This window comes from Harpegnathos saltator, unplaced genomic scaffold, assembly GCF_003227715.2.
Source record: "Harpegnathos saltator strain DR-91 unplaced genomic scaffold, Hsal_v8.6 scaffold785, whole genome shotgun sequence".
In the NCBI taxonomy this organism is placed as follows: domain Eukaryota; kingdom Metazoa; phylum Arthropoda; class Insecta; order Hymenoptera; family Formicidae; genus Harpegnathos; species Harpegnathos saltator.
Window position 1 is genome coordinate 675001 of NW_020230632.1, and position 25314 is coordinate 700314.

The 25314-nt window shown below is 51.9% G+C and overlaps 1 protein-coding gene across 3 annotated transcripts in view; it reads right to left on the reverse strand.

Annotated features, from left to right (window-relative positions):
* Positions 1 to 5546: 5546 nt before the first annotated feature.
* The window catches only part of LOC105180951 (Krueppel-like factor 6), a 337265-nt gene continuing 317497 nt past the window's right edge, over positions 5547 to 25314 (reverse strand). For all 3 annotated transcript variants that reach the window (XM_011137336.3, XM_011137337.3, XM_011137339.2), the window contains exons 5-6: positions 25046 to 25272; positions 5547 to 7637 (exon numbers count right to left, since the gene is read on the reverse strand). In XM_011137336.3, the coding sequence (XP_011135638.1) occupies positions 7462 to 7637; positions 25046 to 25272 (403 nt within the window). In that variant the 3' untranslated portion in view covers positions 5547 to 7461. The remainder of the gene's footprint in view (positions 7638 to 25045; positions 25273 to 25314) is intronic.

The window sequence follows — 25314 nt, forward strand, 5'->3', positions numbered from 1 at the left end:
TTGCACCTTTTTCCCCGCTTTCAAGAGTCATACTTCATGATATTTCGCTCACTCCGCCTTCCGTACACACTCTCGTCTTACGTACGTACACGAAGAAACGTCAATAATCGTCGACAGTAAATCCCGGCTAAAACATAGAACGCCGTCGCATGCCTGTATAAAATCCCTAAAAATACTATCCTACCATAAATTATGTTGTTGGATGACGTTAGTGACTGTGCGGTGACTGTTGGCTCGTATCCCTTTCGTTTTCCTCTTCGATGTCCGACTTTCGTCGCGAGGAAAGTTTCACCCCCGATAGGACGCGCTCGTCCGTTATCAACCACGTCTCTTTGACTTGTTCTCGTCATCTACTGCTTTTGTTCGTGCCGCGCGTACATTCGCGGTTATTGGGAACTCGATCCGAAATCGAGGAGACGCGATTCGCGACGATCGGGAGCGATCGCTCGAGCGAGACTCGAAAATCGAGTGCTGACCGAAAATGATTCCTGTTCTCGTTTAGGCCCCGAGATTACGTCTGCCTGTTGTTGGTACATGTGTGTCTGCTTGTCTGGCTATGTCTCGTGAGATGTGTTTTGTGTTTTTTTTCTCTTTCTTTTTTTTTTTCTTTTTCGAAGGAATTTTACAGGGCTAGAGAAATCTCCGTATATCATATTTCGTTCGGCAATTATCACGAATCTTGTGTGTGCAACGGAAAAACGGTAGTGGTACGTTTATACGTCCATACTTTTCAGAGTTATCTCTCGTTACCTACGTATACGTAGAAAAATTACGCGACTCTTGTTCTTATCTTATAATTACTACTTACTAATGAATTTACGTTAACAAACAAACACAAGTTGTTTTTACTCGCGACAAATACGCGTTACTTTTCCAAGTAAAGTAGTCTAGAGTTTTTCATTCATCTACACGCGCCTTCTAATTAAGAAAGCAAGAACGCTAAGGTAAAGGTCCTAAATAAAATATACGAAGACTCTCGCTCAAGCCACTGTGTGACCCTTTATTTCATGCCTTTTCTATCGACTTTCAATTTTTTCCCTCGTCGTGCTCATTCATCTTCAATCCCCCCGCTTCGTCTCGCTTTTCTTCGATGTCGCATTAAGATCAGTACGTGTGTATTACTCGACTGTCCACTGATTTCATCCTTCATTTCGGCCCTTGCGCTGTGTCGTGCATCTGTGTCTTGCGTCTGTCGTGTGCCTGACAGCTCGTAGATGTGCGGGTACGTCAGAGGACCGTGGTAATTTAGAAAAGGTCTCGGGATCGTAGATCGCACCTGTTCGCGACTATTTCGATGAATGCATACGTTGGGTATGTGTGTATGTGTACGGTGCAGCATGTATATGAAATAGAGACACGGAGAAGGACGGACGCCTCTTAATACACTGCGCCCTTGATTTTTTGTTTGTTTATTTAACTCGTTGCACGATTTTTACAAGTCTTTAAATGCCAAAGGTCACTTTTTAAAAATATAAGTTATATCATCTTTGTTTTTTTTTCTCATTAATCTTTCGTTCTCGCGCGACTTGTCTCTCTTTCGCTCTCGCTCTCTCTCTCTCTCTCTCTCTCTCTCTCTCTCTCTCTCTCTCTCTCTCTCTCTCTCTCTTTTTCTCATACATTTTCACTCTTGCCTCATTCACATATTGCCACTTGTGCTACCGTATTCACTTTCATCAAATTTCTCTCTTTCTCTCGACTTTCTCAACTCTCTTTCTCTCCCACTCTCTCACTCTTCTTTCTCACTCTCGCGCTGTTCTTTTTAAGTCTTTCCTCATAAAATCCTTGTATCATTAGTAGTACTCGTTTTCTTCATTACCTATTTAACTTTTCTCTAACGGGGGAAGAAAATTCCCCAAAAATAATATTAGTTCTATCAGTTCGGTTATCAGTGTAGCGTTTTGAGTGCGTATTTGGCAATACATGACGTCCGCAATGTACGTAGGAACGAAAAAGGAAAATTTTAACGACTTGGATCAACTTTCGGCACAAAATTCGCGCTTTCGATATTGAAACGCTATGAAGGTAAAAAAATATTTTTAATGGAAACAGGTGAATATAGAATTCTGATGCAGACTAGCTGCAGAGAAACTTGCGAAGAGTTGGTAAACGTTTCGTGATTAAAAGCGTGCAATGAGTTGTCGCAGGAACATCGCGAACGTCCTGCATTGCGACAAATCGATAATTAATTAATACTTCTTTCTCGCGTAACTGTTATAGCGGTAGCATCGAATTTCTGTCCTCTCCACTTGTACGGTGGTGAGTACCTCGAAATTTACGTGGTTACAGCTATTTAGCGTCGCGCTCGTTGCAGTTCCCTGTGTTGCCGCGAGTATTTGTTATTTATTATTAACATTACCATTAAAAGGGGGCTCCTCATATACTTGCTCCTCGGCTCTTATTCCGTTCGCAATTCGTTCATCCTACGCTGAAATCTCCGGGGGCGTTTATTATTTATACAAATTTTGGCGAAACTCGACCGATGTGTCGCCCGTTTGTTCTATCGATGTCTTCTTCTTCTTCTTCTTCTTCTTCTTCGATTTATTCCTTCTGCTTCTATGTTTTACTTTTTTTTTTTTTTTTTTACATAAAGCTAACCTAGCACGAGTCGCGCCGCACTCTTCATGTCCGTTCTCCCTGCCATCCTCTTTCCTTCTCTTCCTTTCTCTCGCGCTCTCTTTTTCCGACTCTCTCTCTCTCTCTCTCTCTCTCTCACATCCTTTCTTTCTTTTAAAGTCGTGTAATTTACAGTTACTATACAACATGACTGAAAATACCTTAGACCACGATAATACAATCATAATCGTACTGTTTTTTACTTTTTTTTAGTTACTTAATTTTATGTATGCTTTTATTTTTTATTCCTTAGTATTCCTTTTTCGTTCTTCTTGTACGCGAGTATCATAAAACACTTATGTTCACTTATCATACCTCGTACAACGATACTGCTTCTTCTAAAGTTTCTTAGAGTTTCTTCTTTAGGTACTTACATCTCTATCTATGTATAACCATCTACCTATATATATATATATATATATATATATATTTATATATATATATATATAATAATTTTCTCTCGCTCTCTTTTTATCTGTCTCAAGCACTCTTAATTCAAGCACTCGCACTCTATTTCCGTTCGTCAATCTATTGATCTGCCTATCTAAATGCCTATCTAACGATTTAGCTATCCATCTACCTATCTAAACGTCTAGCTACTTTTTTTTCTTTTATATTCAAAGTATCCGCGCTTGTCACCTGCCGCGCGACAAATCTCTTAATTATCCGTGCGATCACGCCGCCGATCTCGTTTCACAAAACGACACGCCCGCTCGTCTCGTCTTCGCTCAACGATAATATCTACAGAACTCGTTGGTCGCCGCGAATTTGGAAATGCCGGGTAACGCTCGTCGTGTGACGCGAGCAAGACCTTTCGTCCGCGGGAACTCGACGGCGAATCGTCCCTTCTCGCGCTCCTTCGACTCGTCATCCCATCACGACTAAATGCGAAATGAATGTAGCGCGGAGGTAACGCGAGCGGTCCGAGAAGCCAATTGTACACGCGTGGGCTCCGGCTCTAACGAGAGAACCGCGATCACGACCGTTGTCTTCGTTATTACTTTCGTTTCTAGCGGCCGGACATGGAATCTAACGAGAGGCCGGTCGAGGTCAGATACGAGACTCGGCGTCTTCTGCGCGGTCATTTCTTTGTATTCTCCTGTACGCTCTCTTAGCTTCATCTCTCGTTCTCTTAGAAAAGAAGATCGAAGGGACTGAGAGGGGTGAAGGGGCGTGCGGAGAAGTAAGTCTCCGCCGAGTGAGAGGGGCTGATGGTGGATGAGGGTGCGGAGGAGGGGGATGTCGCGAGCGCGACGACGACCACGGTATCCGAATATGGCTATCAAAAAGACGTCTGTGGCCGTTCACGGCCGTTCATATATATCCTAAAATTGTAAATGCTACATATATATATTTATTTATTTATAATTAATCGTGAACATGGTAACAAATAATGAAACATTGAAAAAATTGCACAATATACAAACTCAGTGTTCCGCTCGTCTCTTACCTTGGATTCCCCACCTGTCTGCGGTTTGGAATTCATCCACGGCGTACACTCGCACGCAGCATTCAGTCACACGCCGAGACACACACACACATACACACACACGCGCAACACGCACGCACCACACACGCAGGCAGACATACACGTATACACGCGCGCATCGACGCCCCACGCAACCATACACAGACGCATGCACTCTCTCTCTCTCTCTCTCTCTCTCTCTCTCTCTCTCTCTCTCTCTCTCTCTCTCTCTCTCTCTCTCTCTCTCTCGCAAGCGTTACACACATGCACTCGCACGAAACCGTGCCGACACTCGTCAGTCGGGCTTACTCAATAGGTACGGTATCATTAGGTTCTACGTGCGTATCAATTAATTTATTTGGCCACTGAACATTTAAAATTTAGTTATTTTCTTTCTCATCTTTCTCTCTCCCCCCTCTCTCTCTTTCTCTCGCTCTCTCTCTCTTTTTCTCCAGTTATTTCGTCTCTTACGTCAGATGAGAAAGAGTTTTATAGTCTTCTCAAAGTTTCCTCCTTTCCTCATTTTACTCTTTTCTTTTTTTTTTCTCCTTTTGATGAGTGCTGCAACGATTCCCTTGCACTCTTTCTCTGTGTATGTATTTTTTTTTTCCTTTTTTCATCTCGGTACGAGTCGTTGCTCGTCGCACCGGACTATGGCCGGTTGTTCCGTTTGAGCGCGCGCGACATATATCTTAATTATAATATCGTAATATCGGGACCTGCTGCAGAATCGATGACGCGCGAGACGAGCGATCTCGCGACAATGTTCGGCGCTGTTCTTGAGCGAATTAACGCGCTCGCGCGCGGATACGCGAGGAAAGAATCATAAGAGGACGATCGTCTGCCGTCGATCATGTGCGCGAGACGGGGAATTATTCGCGAAAAATGCTCGGCTGCATGAAAAGTGCACGAAAGTCTTATGCGTATTATTATTACTGCCCGTATATATTATCTTTATCTACATTGTTTCGCAATGAGAGAGAGTATGACGAGAATATTAAAAAATATATTATATATATCATTTGTATTCTGCTGAGTTTCTCGCGTGATGATCATCCCGACGAATCGTTCCCCTGCTCGCGCACGTTCCGAGATGAACCTATTGCTGAGCTGAAGAAATTCATAAGGAGAGAAGCCCTCTCCCTCTCTCTCTCTTTCTCTCTCTCTCTCTCTCTCTCTCTCTCTCTCTCCTACTTTTCCTTTCACCGCGGCGTGCAAAAGTCCGAGGAAATTTGTCGCGTAAGAGACACGTAAAAATCACCTTGAAGGCAGCGTCGATCACGGCGAATCGTATGTGGCCTAACGAGTATCTCTCTTTCTCATTCTCTCTTTCTCTCTCTCTCTCTCTCTCTCTCTCTCTCTCTCTCTCTCTCTCTCTCTCTCTCTCTCTCTTTCTCTCTCTTTCATTCTCTCGTTCTCTCTCTCTTTCTCTCTCTCTCTCTCTCTCTCTCTCTCTCTCTCTTCCTTTCTTTCTCTCTCTATCGACTACGAACTTTGAAAGCTCAAGTGCAAATCGGCATTCAACGGAAATCAGCCCTAAATGGCGAAGCGAAAACGGTCGGACCGTGTCTGCAGTAAGCTTCTTCGCGAGCGGACTTGTAACGGCGCGGCGCGGGAGAGTCGGCGTGCGACCCGGCATAATTGTAATTCGCACTGTAAATTCGGGATTAGCACCCGGGCATGCCGGTAAATCTCGCTGCCGTCGAAACTGGCCGAAATCACGTATTCAATTACCGCGCCTCGTATCCGCCTCGACTCTCCGTTGTGCGACGGCGCCGCTGTTGGGACTGTTGTATCGTGTCGTGGAGACACGACGGACAACGACGACGACGACGATGTAACCGCGGATAGCCGCGCGGAGCTCCCGGGAAAAAGTAAGAGAAAGAAAATAACGTTTGGCACCGACAGTCTGCATTTATTGTCCTCGCGAAATCTCTACATTTTTCTCTAGTTTTTAGTGCACGCGCGCATGCGCGACGACGCACGCGGATGCCCGCGTACGATACCGTATTTCGTCGTCATCGTCGTTGTCGAATCGATCGGATTTCTTGTCTCTTATATTCCTTTTTCTTTCTTTTCTTCTTATTTCGTTTGTTTTGTCCAGAAGGGCAGACGGTTTTATGTGACATGATGCAGCAGAACGTATATCGTTCGTCGAATGTTGCAATTTAATCGCGAGTGAATATCCGCGGCGCTCGTGTTTGCGCGCTTCGGCGACGATTTGAGGATCGACGAAAACTTGGGCTTCCTTTCTGATCGATTTTCTCTCTCTCTCTCTCTCTCTCTCTCTCTCTCTCTCTCTCTCTCTCTCTCTCTCTGTCTCTCACTTCCTCTCGCTTCTCCCTCGTCCTCGAGAACTTCCCCGTTCGCAAAGTTGCGGCTTGAAATCCTCGACGGTAGCGCTGATCTTAGAATGTAACGAATTGGCAGTGATTGACGTCTCTCGTGTGAGACTCTTCCCGTGCGTGTGTGGCTCGGGCGACTCCTCCTCCTCCTCCTCCTCCTCCTCCCCCTCCTCCTCCTCCCCCTCCTCTTCTTCTTTTTATTTTTCTTCTTCTTCTTCCCTTCTTCTTTTTCTTGTTCAACTACTCCCTCTTCTCCAGAGGTCTTACCTCTTATATTACATTGGCTGCAGTCTCTTGCTAGATCATTGCTAACCGTCGACGTTTCCGTTTCCTTAAATTCGCACGAGCTACCGGGGTCGAAGATTCGTTTCGCGCCATTCATTTGGCCCTTAGAGACGAGCGTGTTGTCGATCGCCTATTTGGCTCTCCTCCTCTCTTTCTTTTCCTCCCTTTTTCCTTTCCTTCTCGCGTTTCATGCCTTTTCGCGCTGATCAAGCTGATGTTTGGATTGCAATCTGAAGATGCGTAATGTCGTTTTACACGTGACTCGCATCCGATTCAGCATCCATTCGATCGACAGACCGACTGCTCGTCAAGCATCCTCCTCCTTTTTTACATAGTTACGTCAGAATAGCCCCCGTGCATCGTCTCTAGACACGAGCTCGATCTGCAATCGTCTCCGAACGACGTCTCGCTGATCATCGGTCTTCGCGACAGCGATCCTACTCGAGAGGACGAATTCGCGCCTAACGGAACGGAATCCGACGTCTCTCGTCGGGTATATCGCCCTGATAGGAGCGACTTTTGTAAATCTCTCTCTGCGGTCGTGATGGTTGTTCGTCGAGTGTAAATACGCGATAGGGTCGATCCTCTTCTCTACTTGCGGCATGCTACTAGTGACCCCGGAAGATACTGGATCGCGTGAATCCCCCGCGCAGAAGTCGAAGATCCCCGCGATCTTCACGAGGAAGAAGTCCCGACGGTCCCGGCCGCGGAGTGTGACGCGCGACCGGGACCGTTCGCGGAGACGATTGATTACAGGTGTCTCTTCATGTGGAGAGCTAGATGGTCGCTGCGGGAGAAGCATCGGTCGCAGTGCCGGCACTTGAACGGCTTCGCGCCGGTGTGCTTGCGGTAATGGCGTGTCAATTCGTCCGAGCGCGCGAATCGCCACTCGCAGCCCTCCCAGCTGCACTTGTACGGTTTCTCCCCTGAAACAGAAGACGGGAAAAGCTATTTAACGAATCCGCCGTGGACGCGCGCATACACGTGCCCGATCGTCCGATCGGTGATCGCGAGAACAGTCGATAGTGCCGCGATTTGCTCCCCCCCCCCAAGAACGTCACTGCGACTTTTTATCGGCAAACGAGCACGCGCAGATGTGAACAATCTGCAAGATCCGATAATGTTCCCGGAAAAATACCCGGCAAAATGATCATGCTTCAAAAAGACACATATGGAGTATCTCAAGTTATTACATACACACACACACACACACACACACACACAGACACGACAACTTTATTTTCTAATCTCGCGTCCAATTTTTCTTTCGCGATGAAAACGGAAGCAAGTCGAGCTCGTATCCGCGGAAAAAGTGCCCTTCATATTCGCAATAAGATCAGCACAAGTCGTAGGTCCGCTTATTAGTACAGATATACCCTTTGTCACACTGCCGACGCGAAACGATTGTCCACGTAGAGATTGCACGTTATTGTGCACGGCATCGTGCAGTCGAGGACGTCACGTTGGCCGCAGGATGGCATTTGTTTAATTTCGACGTACCGCGGCGCGCCGGCCATTGTCAATCGCGCGGTTTGCACGGAACGTAATAATAGCGGATAACGGCCGCCTCTGCGGAGATAAGCGGAACCGCGGAGTTCCAGTTCTCCTACTTGAGGTAGCTCGTTCTCGTTCAATGTTATGCGGTCCAGCCACCGCAGGGGCTTCCTTGATCGCGCGATAGTAAACGTAACGCGATAGGCGTAAGCTTGTAGAGCAAACGCGATTCAATAGATTTCCGCGAGGCGATATGGGGATTGGACGTTATTATCCCTCTAAACAGGCTATCAAAGACAATGAGTGGTATCTAACGTCGTTAACTGCGACGAAGCGCCACCGTCGACGGCGACGACGACGGGGCTCTCCCGATCCAACTCAACCGCCGGCACAATATCAGCAGCAGCACGCCGCGCGCGCGCGCGCGATGCAAATCCGCAGCGTCGCAAACCCGGGAGTAATCTCCCGCGGCGATTGAATCTGATTTAAAAACCGGTATAACTACGAGATCCGCGCAATACCGCTCGTCCATCAGCGCTGAGCCGCGACACGTGCGCGAGGCATTAAGCATCGCCCCGCGTAAAAAAGAAGGAAAGAAAAAAAAAAAAAAAATAAGAGAAGAAAGGAAGAAGAGCGAGACACGTGCGCGCGCGCGCGCGTCACCGTGTAATCGGTACACACCCGGGCGAAAGGAGGAGCGGTGCGTTATTAAGCCACCCCCTCCCCGTAAATAATCCATTCGGTAATATAGAAGGCGGCTGACGTTGATGAGGCCGCGGCGGAGAAGAGACAATGCGGGGTCACCACCTGTGGCGCGATGTTAGCGAGCTTAACAAGCCGAGGGAGTTCCGCAACGTGGAAAGAGAAGCGAGGGCTGTCGGGGAGGGCGGGGCAAGGGGGTGCTTCGAAATCGGAGGCCGCGAGAACGACTGCGAAGCTGCCCTACCCCCCGCCGGTAAAACTCGAGCTTGGCGGGAGAATGGGGTGGCTGGCGTCGCGCCGCCCTTTCGCCGACGCGTATCGCGACTCATCGACTTTGCGATGACAAACGACCTTCGTCACTCCTGATGGGTCCGTTCTTCGTGGCTCGCGGATGCGCGCTAGAATGTTGTCACGGACAGCAGAGGGAGCAGGGGGAGGGAAAGATCGCGAGACAAGGCGCGGAAGAGACGCGTGGTTGAGTGAGACGAGTCGGTGCCGCTTTTCTTCTTTTTCTCCTTTGACGTTTCCTCCCTCTCCGCGCGCTGTTGATTGGTTAGTTTAATCCGGGCCAATCATCGACTCGCAAGCGAACTCGAGCACAGTCCGTTCGCTTTCGAGCGGTCAGCCTAATTTAACAAGGACACCGAGAGCTGACTCTCCTTCTCTCTTACTCTACGGGTGCGGGTGCTTCAACAATGGGAGACAATTGAATCGTTCTCGTTTAATGAACGACGGGAGATAATGAAAAATTATCAAGCGCAGGCAAAGTTGCAGGCGCGGCAAAGTTGCCGGGCGGGAGCATTGTCTCGTTGATTTCAGACTTACTCTCGGAGCGCGTCGGCGCGGACGTGTCTCTTGTCGCGATCTAGATACGTCCGTAGTAAAGTACTTTGAGCGCTCGCACTGAAATACGATCTTCTATTATTTTTGTCAAGGTACGAAATTTGTCGGGCATATCCGACTGCATCTAGGAACTGATGCGCGAGTATATTTCACAACACACCGCCGTCGAGATAAAAGTAATACAAATGCGCGTATAAAACCCCGGGGAGGAACGTTTAACACGTCGCCCACCCGCGGCTTTCATAAATCCGAAAAAGAGGCGGAATCCTCGGCGCCACAAAGTGCTGTTTTTAGATTGCCGTGTCTGTTTGCGAGTTTGCATCGAGGAGAGGCACCGCTGTAATTTAAATGTAGCGTTTTCTCATTCGTACGACGCGCCGCGTCCGCGGAAAGTAGATGTAACAGATTGCGTCGTGAGCGTGTGTTCATTTCAGCCTCTCCCGGGCGAGCGTGTTTTTCATCGATACCTCATGTTATTAACCGACCGAGCAAGATATAGGGGAAACGCGAGATGCACCGAACGCGATGCGGTGTCTGCAGCCTCTCCGATCTTCAGAAACTAATATCACACACATTGGCGCAAACGGTACTCGGAACAATAATAATCATGTATGGAATCGCAAAACGCGAGGTACAGCATCAGACCGCAGATCGTTGCACGGTCACGAGCTGCTCCATTAAAAATCATCGCGATAAACGCGAAGTTATTCCAACGTTATTCCAACGTTAACCGCATCCACATTCGCGATTCGCCTCGGCACGGGCAATCGTGAGTTTCGTTTCAGCAGAGAAAGAGAGAGAGAGAGAGAGAGAGAGAGAGATACAAAGAGTAGTCAAATTGGGGAGGATCTACACCCTCCTCTTGCCGCAACTGACGTAATGTCACAATGATGTTGGTGCAAGTGACGTATTCCCGAACGACGTTCGCTGGCCCCCGAGAGGGTGGCGCGGAGTAGAAAAAAATTACAACGCGCTGCCAAAGTTGTTCCGACGGGGGTTGGAGCGAGATCCCCGCTTTTCCGTGCGAGTTTCTCATCCTCGCTAGGAGGTGACGACGACAAATCCAGCCGAGACGTAGCGACGCATAACCAAATCCGTCCGCCCTTCGTCTTCCCCGTCTCGCCCCGCTGTGCTGCGCCGCGCCGCGCCGCCAACCCCCACCTGCATACACACATCCCCGACTGGCTGTTTCCGGCGCCTCCGCCAACGACACCCGACATTCTCGGAGGCCGCGAATCTCCGGAAAATACGGCACACGTACTTGACGTACCTCACACCGTTCACTCCCTCCGTCCACCCGCGCGCGTCTCTCTCTCTCTCTCTCTCTCTCTCTCTCTTGCGCGCCCCTGTCGCGTTTCGAGAAAACCAACCCCCGGATACCACCCGCCCGCTCCCGCGGCGCCCTGTCCTCCGCAGCCAGCTAGAGAAATGGCGACACGAATACGCCTGGTTCCCTTCTTCTCGACGGCGGGAATTGCGGACTCGCGCGTCGGAAGGAAATTCCGGGAGCGATAAGAATAAACCGCGACGGGGGTGGAAGGTGCCGGCGGCGCATGTATTACAAGTGGCCCGGCGCGCGGCGAGAAAAATTGTCGCCGACTCTACGGACTATTGGACCGCTGGCGCGGACTTTTCGAGGGAAGAATACTTCGCTCGCTCGGCGATGCTAACTTCCGCGCGCGCGCGCGGAATCGAGTGTATCTCTCGCGATCCGTCGGCGGTATGAACGTGGACAGGTTTACGCAGTTATTCGTCACATTCACGCTCAATCCGTGTGTGAACATCTATTCCTGTCACACGGAGGAGCAATAAGGAGAGAGAACGGCAAAGCGTGCAAAGGTCGTCTTTCATTCATCCGGCGTTGACTTATCGCTGTCAACGAGGTAGTTGTTAAGGCTGACATTTACTCCACCGTGTGCAATTTGCAAGTTTCATACTCCCACGCAGCGGCGCTTCGGCCACCGGAAGCGTTGTCCTCACGACCCGCCGAGCATGAACCGAAAGTGTCGTCGGCACGGCTCTCTCAGCGTGCGCGGCGAGCGCGAGGTAAAAATCCGGTGTCGGCCGAAGAGAGCCGCGGCGGGTTAAACACGAGAGAGCCGCCGCCGCCGCGCATGCACTCGCGGCGGTAACGCAATTTTTCAAAAATCTCGAGCGGCTGCGTAATGTTCGATTCCACGGGCGAATTAAATTTTGCGTAGCCATAGCGACCGTGGCGTAACGCTTTGCACGACCGCAGGCGTTATCGCGGACGCGTGCCCGTCCGCGCGCTCTCGGACGGCGCGCGCATGAGCGTCGTCCTCGCAGGCGCGAGGGGTGCGAGCGAGGAGGGGTGAGAGGGGTTGTCCGCGCCGGGATACACGCGAAACGACATGTACGTGCAGCGGGCATTGCGCATTTTATCGCCGCATAATGGCCTCCCGGCGGTTCGTTACCACCTACGTAATAAAGCCATATTAAACAAGACGGCTTAACGCGTTAACTCCCCGCCCCCACCCTCTCGTTCCCGGTTCCCTCTTCCTCTTTCTCGTCCACCCGCGTGGTGACGGACACCTCTCTCCTTCGCGCCAGTTTGCCGCCGCGGCAACGAACGTCGCGAAACGTTGTGATATGGAAATCACCATCCTCGTGTCGCTCTCCCGCGTCGTCTTCGATATTTTCAAGCGCGCGTCAGTGCCGACTCTCTCTCCTCTCCTCTCCTCTCTCTCTCTCTCTCTCTCTCTCTCTCCTCTCCTCGCTCGCTTCCCCGCTCCGCAGCCCGCGCTCGTCTCATTCGTTCATCGACATTCCCCGGGCTGGACGATCGGCGCGAGCTTCCGTTTGCGCGCATACGGAAAAGCGAAAAGCGCTTCGCGGGAATCCGGGAAATTAATTTTTTCTACTTGTATGACGAATCACCCGGCGGGATTGCGCGGAGAACGTTGCCGCGGAGCGATAGCTCGCGAAATTATCGCGACGACTATTTCACCGCAGCGCGGTCTCGCGCGGCTTTCATCGAGAGGCACTGCTCTCTCTCCGCAGAGCGATGTTAAACGCGCAATCATTAATTCACGCTGGCATGTAACAGATTTCGACGCGCTGCTTTCGCGTTGATTTCAGCCGCGTTCGCTACCGCCGCGCGCGTTCGCGCGCTGTTACTCGCGCGGATATCAGCGCGCCGGGACCGATGCGATTAGTCTGTCACTCGGGGCGAGGCGCGACGATGTATTAGACGTTGTTCGCGGGATGAATGTATCGCGCGATAAATAAAGCGCGGTCTCGGCCGCGAGATGCAACTTCGTTTCCCGGCAACGCAACGGCGGCGGCGCGAGACGGCTCTCAAGGAGAGAGAGAGAGAGAGAGAGAGAGCGAGCGAGAGCCCGGGGGCAGGGAGGGGAAGCCCGTTTCGCCCGGTTTTGATAAGTGGGTCTCGCGATTGCGATTTGAGCGAAATTGTTATTGCACAGAGAACAATGCACGCGTTCCGCTAATCCGCGTTTTATTATCGCATAATGACCCGGCCCCGTTGTCGAGCGGTGCTTCGCCGCTTCTGCTAATAGAGCGGCATTAAACCGGACGACTTAACCCCGTTAAAACGCCTCCTCCCGCCGTGCATTCTTTTTCACCCCTCCGCTGCTCCGCCGCGCGCGCGCGCGCGCGCCGGCCGGCCGGCCGGCCGGCAAATGGCACGATGCGTCGACGCGTCGCTAATTTCACCCTTTCGTCCGAAAAAAGCTACTCGATCGAATTAGACCGATTCTAATAATCGGTCTAATAGAATTTGCCTCCTCCTCCTCCGCTCTATTCTTTCTTTACCAGCGGACATTTTGGAGGTTACAGATACGAGGGTGCGAATCTCGTTGATTTCGCAACTTGCCATCGCGAGTCTGACCGTGTCGCAGATTCGGCTTTTTTGATCGAACAAGATGCGAGAATATCGATGCAGAGTTGGTGCGAGAGCGAGACTCGCTCGCGGCCTGTCTCGCTGAACCTCGTTGTTGCCTCGGCCACATTGTCGTATTAGAAGCGCCTCGCGCGCGCTTCTAATAAACATTATTCCCGCGGGAGTGAGGAAGGGGCCTGTCAGGAGGCGCGCGAAAATATCGGCCTTTACCTTTGCATGTAAACGAGTCGGAATACCGAATCGTCCCGGAGCTAAAAACGCGGCACGCTCTCGCGTGCTCGTGAATAACGAAGTTAGCGTCGTCTCGCGCCTTATACGGTATGCCGGAGCGTCCTTTCCGGCGGAAGGGCGATTTTTCTACGTCCACCCTCCGCCAAGGACGGCGACGTTACACCGGCGGGAGTCCGGGAGCGCGGGTCGGTATTGCGTCGATATGTCAGTCCGTCCTGGCAACGTGTGCTCGTCGTCTTTGCATTTTATTAAGTCCGCCGCCGGCGAGGATGTATAGGGTACCTTCCGTCATGTCGCCGAGGGATAGGACAACCGGAATTTATGGGCGAGGATTCCGCCCCCGAGTCCGCCGCCACCGCCGCCGCCGCCGCCGCCACCGCCACCGCCTTTTACATCCGAGGACATTTTGCGCGAAAACGTTTCGGCGAATAGCGCGCGTCTAATACCAGAGGCCATCGCGAGCAGCCGCGTGACGGATCGCTGGAGGGACGGCCGACTTAAGATTTTTCCTCGAGAAGGTCCCGGAGAGACTCCGTGGCTGCCGTGGATGGCTCGCTCGCTCGCCCGCCCGCAATGCTCATTGTCGTCGGTGACTTGCGCGTGCCGTTGAGGAATACGGCGGCAACTTTTCCCGCGAGCGCGCGTCTTCGCCGGGCGATCGACGCCTCGTCAGAACGATCGATGCCTCGTCAGAACGATCGATCCGCTTCCGTACTCGAGCAGATAACCGTGGAGGAAGCTCCTCTTTCCGGAATAGTAGGATGCGAATATATCGCGCGCGCTTCGGCTCCGGTAATGTCGCGCAACCACTCGCTTTTATCGAGCGTCCCCGAACTGTGTAAAATCCGCGACGGCGAATAAGTCAGTTTCTCGCGTTTCTCGCGACGACAGGTGGAAATGAGAGCGGCCGCCGCGCGATCTCTCTCGTCTCTGTGTCCGTTCGACGAGTTCACTGTCGGACAGTCTTCGTCGATTGGAATTAGGTGCGAATGTATTCGTGAATTGAGTCGTTTAAATTTTTCAAGACCGTCGACGTTCTCCTCGCGTTTCGGTGTACCGCCAGGCAGTCGATGAGGGGAAGCTCCGAGGGAGCTAAGTTCTACATTTTCTTTCGTCGTCGGTTCCAGTTTTGGGAAGATACACGTCGAAAACTTATCCCTTTAGAACGAGATGGCTGTCATCGCGAACGAGCGAGCGAGAGAGCGAGCGGAGAGAGGGGGGACTCTTTCTTCGATGAAATATCGTACGCTATAAAAGAGGAAATGCGAGGTATCTCTTTTACAAAAAGATTTTGCTTCATGCCTCCTGGGAAGAGAGATACGATTTTCTAGCACCGCCAGCGTAGTACTCGTACTTTACATTAGTCGCCTTTATGCACTTCACGTTTCGCGTGCAATTTAAAGAATTCCTCGTAGTGACGCATATCAAATTACAAGACATATTGCACCCGCCCCCTTTCTCGCATACCGAATTTCGGCGGAGCGAGGTCCTCCTTTTTCCCCTGCCCTCATTCCTCCTCTGTCTTTTCTTCGTCGCGAGACAAGGCGAGGACGAAGAGAGAGAAATCCCCTCCCCGCCTTCTTACCCGCCCTCTCGCCGCCTGTTGTCGGGGATGAAAAACGGGGGTGGGAGTAAGAAAGAGAGGGATTTCCTTTGAAGAAATATCGTGCGCTATAAAGGAGAAGATACTCTTGTACCTTATTCACAAAAAGATTTTCATTGCCCCCGCCGGCGAAGGAGATGAGATTTTCTGATAGCTCGGCTGAAGCTTCGCGCATTTAAAGACGCGCTCGCGCGAACCACCTCGGTCTCTCTAATAGCGCGCCCGCGCGACCGGCTGATCGCGCGACTACATCTCGCTGAGTGACGAGTGAAACCTACGTACATCCGCCGACCCTCCCCCTCCCCCTCCTCCTCGCCCCGCAGCCAGCTGACTTCCCGGAGGAGAGGCAGCGGAGTCCCCGGCGAGACGACGTTTCGCCTCGAACGCACGGTCGACTGTTTCGTCTGTTTGCCCTCCTCTCCTCCTTCGCCGAGAGAGAACGTGCCGTGGATTTCCCGGCGATTAGAGTGCCAAATTCTGGTTTACGTCCAGAAATACTTGGCACGGGAGAATCGCGCTCTCGCGCGTCGCGCGGACGCATTTAATACATCAGAGAGCGTCGTCGTTCTACCGGGCCGGGTGATAGATCGCTCGGAGGGACGATCGACTAGACATCCCCCCTCCTCCCTAGGGCGTAAAAGCAAGAATCCGCGGAAAACAGCGCAGTTAGCCCTGCTTGCGGTGGTGCGCGCGCGCGCGTTTTCCTTTCGTTTCTTCTTGCGCGTACGAGGTTTGATCAAGAAGTAACGAGAATTTTGAAATTGCGCGCGCTGTATCTTGTCTATTCGGTTGATTCTTCTTTTTTCGTGTGTTGGTAGCACTACCAGCGGCACTAGGTGACAATTTTCAGGCAGCTGCGACGCTTAGTTTGTGTTTGGCGAGCGGATGAGCAAGACGTAGTCTTCAGTGTGTTTGGCGATTTTTTGTGTGTGGCGAAATCAGTCGGATCAGAGAGTTTGTCTGGAATTTTGTGTTAAAAACGGAATTGAGTGCGAAGCGAAGCGTTCGAAATGTTAAAGAAGGCCTCTGGCGACGATGACTGTGTCTCGCTATGTCAGCACGAGTTTATGAATGGTACGAACGCTTTCAGGAAGGCCGAGAAGACATCGAAGATGACGCGAGGTCTGGACGCGTCCTAGCACGTCCACCAGTGATGAAAACCAGTGGAAAAAGTTGAAGAGATTGTACTTGCTGATAGAAGAATCACCATTAGAGAGGTTACTGAAGAAATAGGAATTTCATACGGCTCGCGCGAAGCGATTTTTACTAATGTTTTGAACATGAAACGAGAGTGGCAGCAAAATTTGTTCGGAAACTGCTGAATTTTCAAGAAGAACAACATCGCGTAACCATCTTATTCTCCAGACATGGCCCCCCCCCTCCCGTAACTTTTTCCTGCGAATTTCCCAAATTCAAAAGGACACTCAAAGGGCAACGTTTCTCAACAATAGATGAGATAAAGGCGAAATCGCAGATCCAGCTCGAGAGACGATACCTAAAGAGGCGTTCGACCAGTGTTTCTCAAACTGGAAACTACGTTGGCACAAGTGTATAATATCACAGGGGGACTACTTTGAAGGAGACGGGATAAACATTGAAGATTAAATAAATACTTTCGGAGAAAATTAAAAATTCTCGTTACTTTTTGATCAAACCTCGTATCGTGCGTCCCTTTCTCTCCGTTTTCCTCCTTTTATTCGACCTCCCGCTCTCCGGGGAGACGAGAGTCTGCCCTGGAAAGGGCAAGATTCCCCCGCGCGAGGATCGCGTGGAGTCCGAGGAAATTGTGCCGGAGCGCGATACCGCCTTCGAGCGCGGCCGGGTCTCGCGAGCGATGTTCTTCTTGTACACGATAGAGCGCGCCGTGATAAACGAGAGACTCCCTCCCCCTGCGCATTCGGAAGTATCGTAGCGTGAAAAGGCGCGTACGCGATCTGTCATGAGACAAAACGCCCAGCGAAGGGAAAGAGGGAGGAGCGGGAGTTTGCCGCATCTCCCCGTCGCGCGGGAAGCGCAATTAAACGCGAAGATCGCGAGACGAGGCTCGCCTTTTCTTCCCCTGAATTATTCAACGGCACGTCCAGTCGAAAATCCCGAGTATACCCGAGGATGCACGCGGTTGCGAGCAATGACGCGGATACAGCGCGACGGCGGAGAGAGCGAGAGAGCGAGAGCGAGAGAGAGAGAGAGAGAGGAGAAGCAGAGGGATGGAGTTTCCAGCCCTTTCAATCCGCGTCGAGGAAGATTTTCATCGGCGGCGTGTCGTAACTGCCGGATGCGATTCGCGCGCTCCGCGTGTTGTGAAGTGCGGTTTCGCTGTCAACCGAAGCGAGAACTTTGACGACGTTTCCAATTGTTTGCGGTATACAACCCCTGTCGGGCGGCGGACGGATCTAACTTTGGTCGCGATCATGTGTTTCGAACAGCGCCCGAGGTGCGAATCGGCGTGTGCGAATGTACGTGTTTCGCCGTTCGCCGCTTCCTCGCTTCGAAACGAGCGGGCGAGGGGGAAAGAAAGGGGGTGGGCGGCGGGGGCGCGTTACAATACGCGCTACGCAAACTTCCGTGTAAATAACGCGTAAGTAAGACGAGATTATATCGGGCGAGTAATCCGCGATCAGTCAAACGCAAACTTCGGGAGCGCCGTTTACTATCATGGAATCTAATTGGACGTCGAGCTATCCGCGCGCGCGCAGCTGCCGTCGAAAGCCGCCAGAGTTCCGGCGGAGATATTACGCCCGAGGTAATCCGAATGTAATGAAAAACGCGCGTATCGGGCCGCATACTCCGTATGCGCGAGCGCGTAGTTTACAATCGAAATCATTCCCGTTGGCATTCTTTCGTCGGCGGCCGATCGAGCTTCGCCGGAGAATTCCCATCGCCAAAGAATTCCCGGGATACGGATCGAGCCCGGGCCCGGGAGAACGGGCGGCTTCTCTCTGTCGAGATGCACGCGCGATCCGACGTGCGCCCGAGGAATTGCGAGGCGTTTTATCTCGTCGCTCCAGATACAGAACAAGCGATAGGCAACAGATTACTCTCTCCCGGCCGTGTAACGTCCGCTTCGCCGCGCGACTTCGACCCGTAAGGACGGACGACCTCCGACCCGCCCCGCCTCCGCTCCTCGTGGCTGATTAATTCCCCCCGCTGGAGAGGGAATCTCCCCCCCCCTCCCGCCGCCCCGAAGATCGGCGGCGGAGAGGCTCGCGCGCGATTTTCCGGCTGCGAAAATCAGCGGCCACCTTATCGCATCGCGGCGGTATGCTGGCAACATCTAAGATTTAACGTCGACAAGATGTAAGATGGCGGCGGCGGCGGGCGCGGGCGGGAAGGGAGGATCGCTCGCGCAGCCACAGGCGCCTGCGGTCTATCGCGAGGGGAAGCTTGAGAGATGCAGTTGAGACTTTGAGCTTGCGGTTTAAATGTAAGAGGAGACGTGTTCAATCGCGCAGATGCACTCGGCTCGCGGGAATACGACGACGACGACGACTAGGAGGAGGAAGAACAAGAGCGGGGGCGACCGCCGAGTTCAGTTTCTCGAGCCATTATTTACGAATCGCATTACCGCGATGCACCGCGAGCAGAAACTTTTAGTAATGGAGTGAACGGCTCGACGGTGTGCCGCTTCTTCGCCCCGAATCAATGTACCGACAAATTTCGGATTACCGTCGCGACGGCCGCCGACGTCTGCGGCGGCGAAAAATAACAGGCCTCGCGTTTATACGCGAGGTGCGCCCACCTCGACGGCGACGGCGCGCGCCATCGCCGAGGCGATTCAACGCTGCCGTGCCGAGAACGCCGCGGATTAACTTGTAGTCGCCGGCGAACTCGCGCAGGCCGGACGCTTTACCTGCAATGCGCGTTTTAACGCCCGCTGCTGGTTACACGATTACCCTCCGGTGGGAGGGGGGGGGGGTTGTCTTTGTGAATCAAGTGACTCGTTCACGAGAACGAGCTTTGGGTGAGATAAAAAGTAGCAATGCTGAGACTGAGAGCAATGTATCTCTACGTGCAGTAACATGCAGAAAGTTTACAGGTAAACAATCGAATTTAAGAAGACCAGAAGAAAAAGAATGTCCAGAATTAGATACGCGCCGCGGCGCAATGATGGTGGTACCTCTTGCCTTATCTTGAATACCGTGAGAATAGGAAGCGACGTATGTAACGGCAATGTACGAGAGGACAATGGCGATACGATCGATCGACCGCGACGGGAGAAATGTATTTGCCGCTCGAGCATCAGAGAGACTTAAGGTACTCGTGTTTCGCCGTTTTCCGAATTTATTTCTTGCCTCGTTGTGATGTTTTAGCCGGGCGATTGCGCGCCGGCCGTTTCTTTCGCGCTTCGGACCGCTCGCCGGCTGTAAATCACGAATATCCGTTTGCGCGGAAATGCGCTGGATTTATGGTTAATTCGATCATACCCCCCTCCCTCACTGTCTCTCTTTCGCGCGCGCGAGGTCCCATTGTTCGCGGATGCATCGGCGCGTCTAAGGAAATGCAGAAGTAATGTATATAAGCAGACTGTTTTCGACAGCGCGGATTCATCGTCGCGAGCTACATTGATAAATAAGTTCCCGGAGCCGCGCCGCCGCTCCTTCCATTCTTCGTTTGATTTAAGATCGCGCAAAGCTGTACGTTTCTAAAGCGCTCTCATGCTAAATTATTATACTTTGGCTGACCTACTTCGGTCTTTGTATGTAATCTCGGTTGGCTTCCCCCACCTCACTCCCCCCCCCCTCTCTCTCTCTCTCACACACACACACTCATTTTCTCTCTCTTTCTCTTTCCTCAGTCGCAATTCTGCCCTCCCCCCCCCTCGTATCCCCCCGTTAGAGGCAAACTTTTCAATCGCTTAAAAATTTACGTCCGTGAGATGCGTAAGTATCCTTATCCCCCCGCCGGGTCGTTTATTTCCCCGTCTTGGATGCTAAAAGAATCGAGAATATCTCGCCAGAAGATACTGTATTGGTAACGCGACAAGAGAGAGAGAGAGAGAGAACGCGGTTCCCTCCTCGAAAGTCATTTCCATAAAAATTATGCGACTCGTTCGAGTGCCCTTAATCGCACGAATTCTGTATTCATTTCATTTTCACCCTCATCGCTCAGTCTTTCGAAACCTCCTCATTTCCCTTCGATTCCCGCATCCCGCAGTCGATAAATTACGGAATTCTTTAGCCTCCGCGTCGAGATTTCGCGTTCTCTTACCTTTTCATACGTTTGTTTTCATCTTCCCCACGTGTATGTATGTATATATATATATATATATATATTGTTTTATCGAGTCTATATTGCTGAAAAGAGGAATAAATGCTTCCCCTAATCTCTGTAAACCAGAGGGACGCTAATATTTCATTTCCCGCTACCCGACACGCAATCGCAATGTCGCTCGCGAAGAAAGGGTGAAATCACTCTTTCTTTCTTTCGTACATGCGTCGACGATCCACTTACCGGAACGAAGTGAAGGACTGTTAAGTGTCTCGCGAGGGAGGGACGGGGAGAGAGAGAGAGAGAGAGAGAGGAGAGACAGGCGATCGGACTCGCATCGCCGAAGGATCAAAGTCCTGTCCGCGGCGCGCGACGCGAGAACAATGACGTTCGGAATGGAATTCTAGAACGGAAAGTCCCTGTAATTGGAAATCTCTCTCTTCCTACCCTTCTATCCCCTTTTCTCTCGCCGTTATACACACAGCCAATGTGAGGCTGCAAGGACGGCGATCGATAGTTCCTTGACACCCGTGGGAAAATCGGATACGCGAACCCTGCTCGAGAGAGAGAGAGAGAGAGAGAGAGAGAGAGACTCTCTCTCTCTCCCATAGTCGAGAAAAGATCCGCGCGCTCAGACACGAACCTAATACACGAGAAGGATAAGTACGATGAAAAGGAAGAATTAGTCCGCTTTTTATTCTTGCGGACGAAGACACGGCGGGGGAAACACGACAAAGAGTTTATCCGCGAAGTTTTCCTTCGGCATTATCATTCCCATGCCCGGATCTCCTCTCGTCGTTTCCTCTTTACGATTTATAAATTAACATGATTACGGGGCTTTCTTTCCATCGCGCACTACACAAATTCCACGTAAATGTGACTACGCTGCGAGTGACGGTGAAAAACCGCGGTTTTCCAGCGAAAGAGAACGAGAGCGAGAGAGAGAGAGAGAAAGAGAGAGAGAGAGAGAGAGAGAGGGGGGGGGGGAGCGAACGTTGTCGCGCGAATGTTTGCAGGAGAGGAAAATTCTGGCGAACGTTTTAATTAACTCGCGAATTTTCAAGCGACGCGATCTCAACCGGCGAGAAGCCGCCTCTTGTAATCGCGCAAGGCGGCGGAACGCCGCGAGATTCTGTCAGAGGCGTCTGAGCTACGACGTTGAGCAGATTTCCCTCGGAGAGCTCGACTCGCTCGTTCCGAACGGCTCGGAAAAGCGAAGGATCAATCTCTGATCTGTCGAGGGACAGACGGAGGAGCTTGCCATTCGGCGGTAACGTATGATCGGTTCGTTAAGAGGGAATTAGAGAGCGCACGGATGGTGCGCGCGGCTCTTTACTAATTAAATCGTCTAATCGGATCACATCGCGGATTCAGGGGTCCGCTAAGCCAGACATCTTGGAGAACAATGTGATTCGAGACAAACACGGACGCCACGGGCCCTACGTGTAGTCGTCGTCGTCGTCGTCGTCGTCGTCGTCGTCGTCGTCGTCGTCGTCGTCGTTGTCGTTGTCGTCGTTGACGTCGAAGACGCAAGATCGTGCCAAGGAGAAATAGCGATCTCTTCCAGTTCCTTCGACGCAGAATATGTACATATCGAGAGGGGTCGGCCGAAGGGAAACTTCGCCGATGGAATTCGTAACGAACCTTCACCAGCGCTCACCGTTGACTCGCGATCGACGACTCGCTTCGTTTCGTGTCCCGCTACCGTTAGGTCCCATCCGCGTAGTAATTAGATTCCGTCGAGTGAGATCAAAGTCTACCGCCATTTCCATTCCCGCGAGGAACTTCGCTTCCCGAAGTTTTCCGCCGCGCGGTCGTTTTTCTCCCGATGGATTCTCAGAGAGGAAGAGAGAGACAGAGAGAGAGAGAGAGAGAGAGGGAGAGAGAGAGAATATAAGTAAGAGGGAGGGGGGGGGCCGAAAGAGAACGCGTTGCTGAACTTTTTCGACGACGGGATCGCGGCGGAGGTCGGTTGCCTCGCCGCGCGGCGAATGGATCTAATCGATAAGCGCTTCGAAAGTGTTTCCGTAATTGTTTCTTTCGCGGTGTTTCGCGAGACGCAGAACGACACAAAACGAACGAATATATTTCCTCCTCTTTCGTTTTCGTATATTCGTCGGGCAAAAGAGACTCAACAAGGTACCTGGGACAGGTGCTGTGCGAAAAAGCCATCGTCAAAGAACGAAGACGAGAGAAGCCCGAGAGATTTACACTTCAAACCACCATTTCCAAGATATTCACACAATTAGAATAATATTCATATAAAATATTCATGTAAACGTTGCGCTGTCTGACGAAAAATAATCACCGGTGTACATAAAATACAGCCGTGTACTTGGGAAAATCAACACTTCCTTCTAGCAGTCATTGTTCCTCGCGTCATTCGCGCGAGGCATATACGAACGAATAACGAAGAGAGAGAAACAGAGTGAGAGAGAGAGAGAGAGAGAGAGAGAGAGAGAGAGAGAGAGGAGAAATGACAATTTCGAGGATGCGTGAAGACTATCCGTGCGATATAAGGAAACAGCTCGGCTGCGAGGCGAAGGCGTTCGTTCGACACTCAGCCGCGCGACGACGTCGTGCGCACGTGCGACGACGAGGACACGTCGATGCGGCGGGAAGGTGTGAAGGGAGCCAATGCTGAAAGGCACAGCGCGCTTTTGCAGCTTTTTCGCGCAAATGTCTCGAGATAAACGTCTCCACGACGAGCGCGGGCACGGCGTACGTGTCGCGACCGTCGTCTGGCGCAGCCGCCGTTCCGCCGACAGGGGGATCCTTGTGTCAGGACGAATTCATAACAGAGTCATAATTGCGGGACGGGTCCCGCAGTATGCATAATCCCGTAGTTAGCAGTTCTGCTTAACGATCCGCGAGAAGCAATCCCGACGTACCTGCCACGCTACAGGATGGAGGCGTCCCGGCCAACCCGTCCCTTATTACCTCCCTCGTTCACCGTTCCCTCTCCTCTCTCTCTCTCTCTCTCTCTCTTTGTTATCTCCGCTACGTGGAGACCCGGTCTATACACACACGTAGAAGCGCGAGGACACGTACCGCAAGGTACGTACGTACGACCGGCGAAACCGTAGGGCCTGAGTGTGACGCGACAAAAACTGTGGATAAAGAAGCAAGGGGAGGGGAAGGATGGACGGCTTGCGCAGTCGCGTTGGAAGAAGGGAGAAGGCGAGAGAGACAGGGAGAACAGGAGAGTTCGTTAATTACAGTTCCTCTGCTGCCATCGCTTACCGCAAGCGGCCACGAAGAGGAGGATCCCGAGGAGGAGGGTGCGAGGCTCTCCATGGTAATATCGCGTTCGGACAGTAACGTGCCTCGTCAACGTGGATCACGGAAAGCGGGCATCGCCTCTTCTTCCACGGCGGACGGCGAATGACGTGGTGGGGATTGGAAAACTTGGCTTTTCTCATCGAAAACGCAAGAGAAAGAGAGAGAGAGAGAGAGAGGGGGGGGGAGAGAAAGAGAGAGATGTAGCGAGTGGCCGAGGACGGTTTTTCCCGTCTCGCGTATCATTAAAGTTATCGGGTATCAAGGTAATGCAGCGAGCGCAGGCAGAGCTCGAGGCAGCGATTGACGAGATGAACGATCTACTCAACGGGGAGAATTTCAGGTATTACATGCAAATTCCCCCGGTTGAATAACTGGCTGATAACTGGCGTTAAGAGCATCGACAAGTTTTTTTACTTTGATCTCTGATGAACTTTTCTCTGATACTTTCGAGTGACACACCAAATCCCGAAGCGCCGCTTTCCAAGAGGAAAGCCGGACAAAAAATATGTTGTCTGCATAAACGTGCGAGAGAACACTGCATCATATCGGAGCAAAATGAGTTTCAATTTGCACGTCGCGCATCTCGAAGAGTTCGCATCGATGCGAAATGCCCGTAGACGACAATGGCCAATTAGAGGAGCGCCGGCTCGGGGACGCTCTGATTCCGTCGTAGACAAATGGGCCGGCTTGCGAGCTCGCGCGCTGCATTCGCCCGCTCCGTCTTTCTACCTGGCGAACGCGCGTCGACGCGAATAACGAAACACCCTTAATTCAAGCCCGTCATTAATTATACACCGTTGTTGCCGTAGCGGCTGTTGGAAAAATTTGCACATCCGTGCCCAAATTCTCTTCACGTGTAAGACGCTGGAGTTCGCGACCCGATCGCTCCGTGCTTCACGTCGCTTCTGTCCCGACCGCGACCAACTGTCGCGGATTATCCGCGCATGCCAATGTCGTCGATCTCGAGACTCGCTAATTGATCGGTCCGCTTCCTCCCCGAGTCGTCATCGTCGTCGTCGTCGTCGTCGTCGTCGTCGTCGCGCGCGCGCGCGATAGAGAAAGTAGCGCGTCTCGGCGCTCTCACTCACCCGTGTGCGTCCTTTGATGGGCCTTGAGGTGCGAGCTCTTGGTATACTCCTTCTTGCAGCCGGGGAACTGGCATTTGTGTAGCCTGCGCTTCGTGTCGGGCGGACTGTGCTCGTTGCTCCTCGCGTGGTGCCTGTTGGCCACGGTGGTCGCGGCCGCGGTCGCACCCGCGTGCGCGTGTTGCGTGCCGGCGACCGCAGGGAAGCCGTTTGCCGTGACGGAGATCAGTCTGCGGGAAAGAGAGAGGTAAAAAGTCCAACAGGGTCTCGCC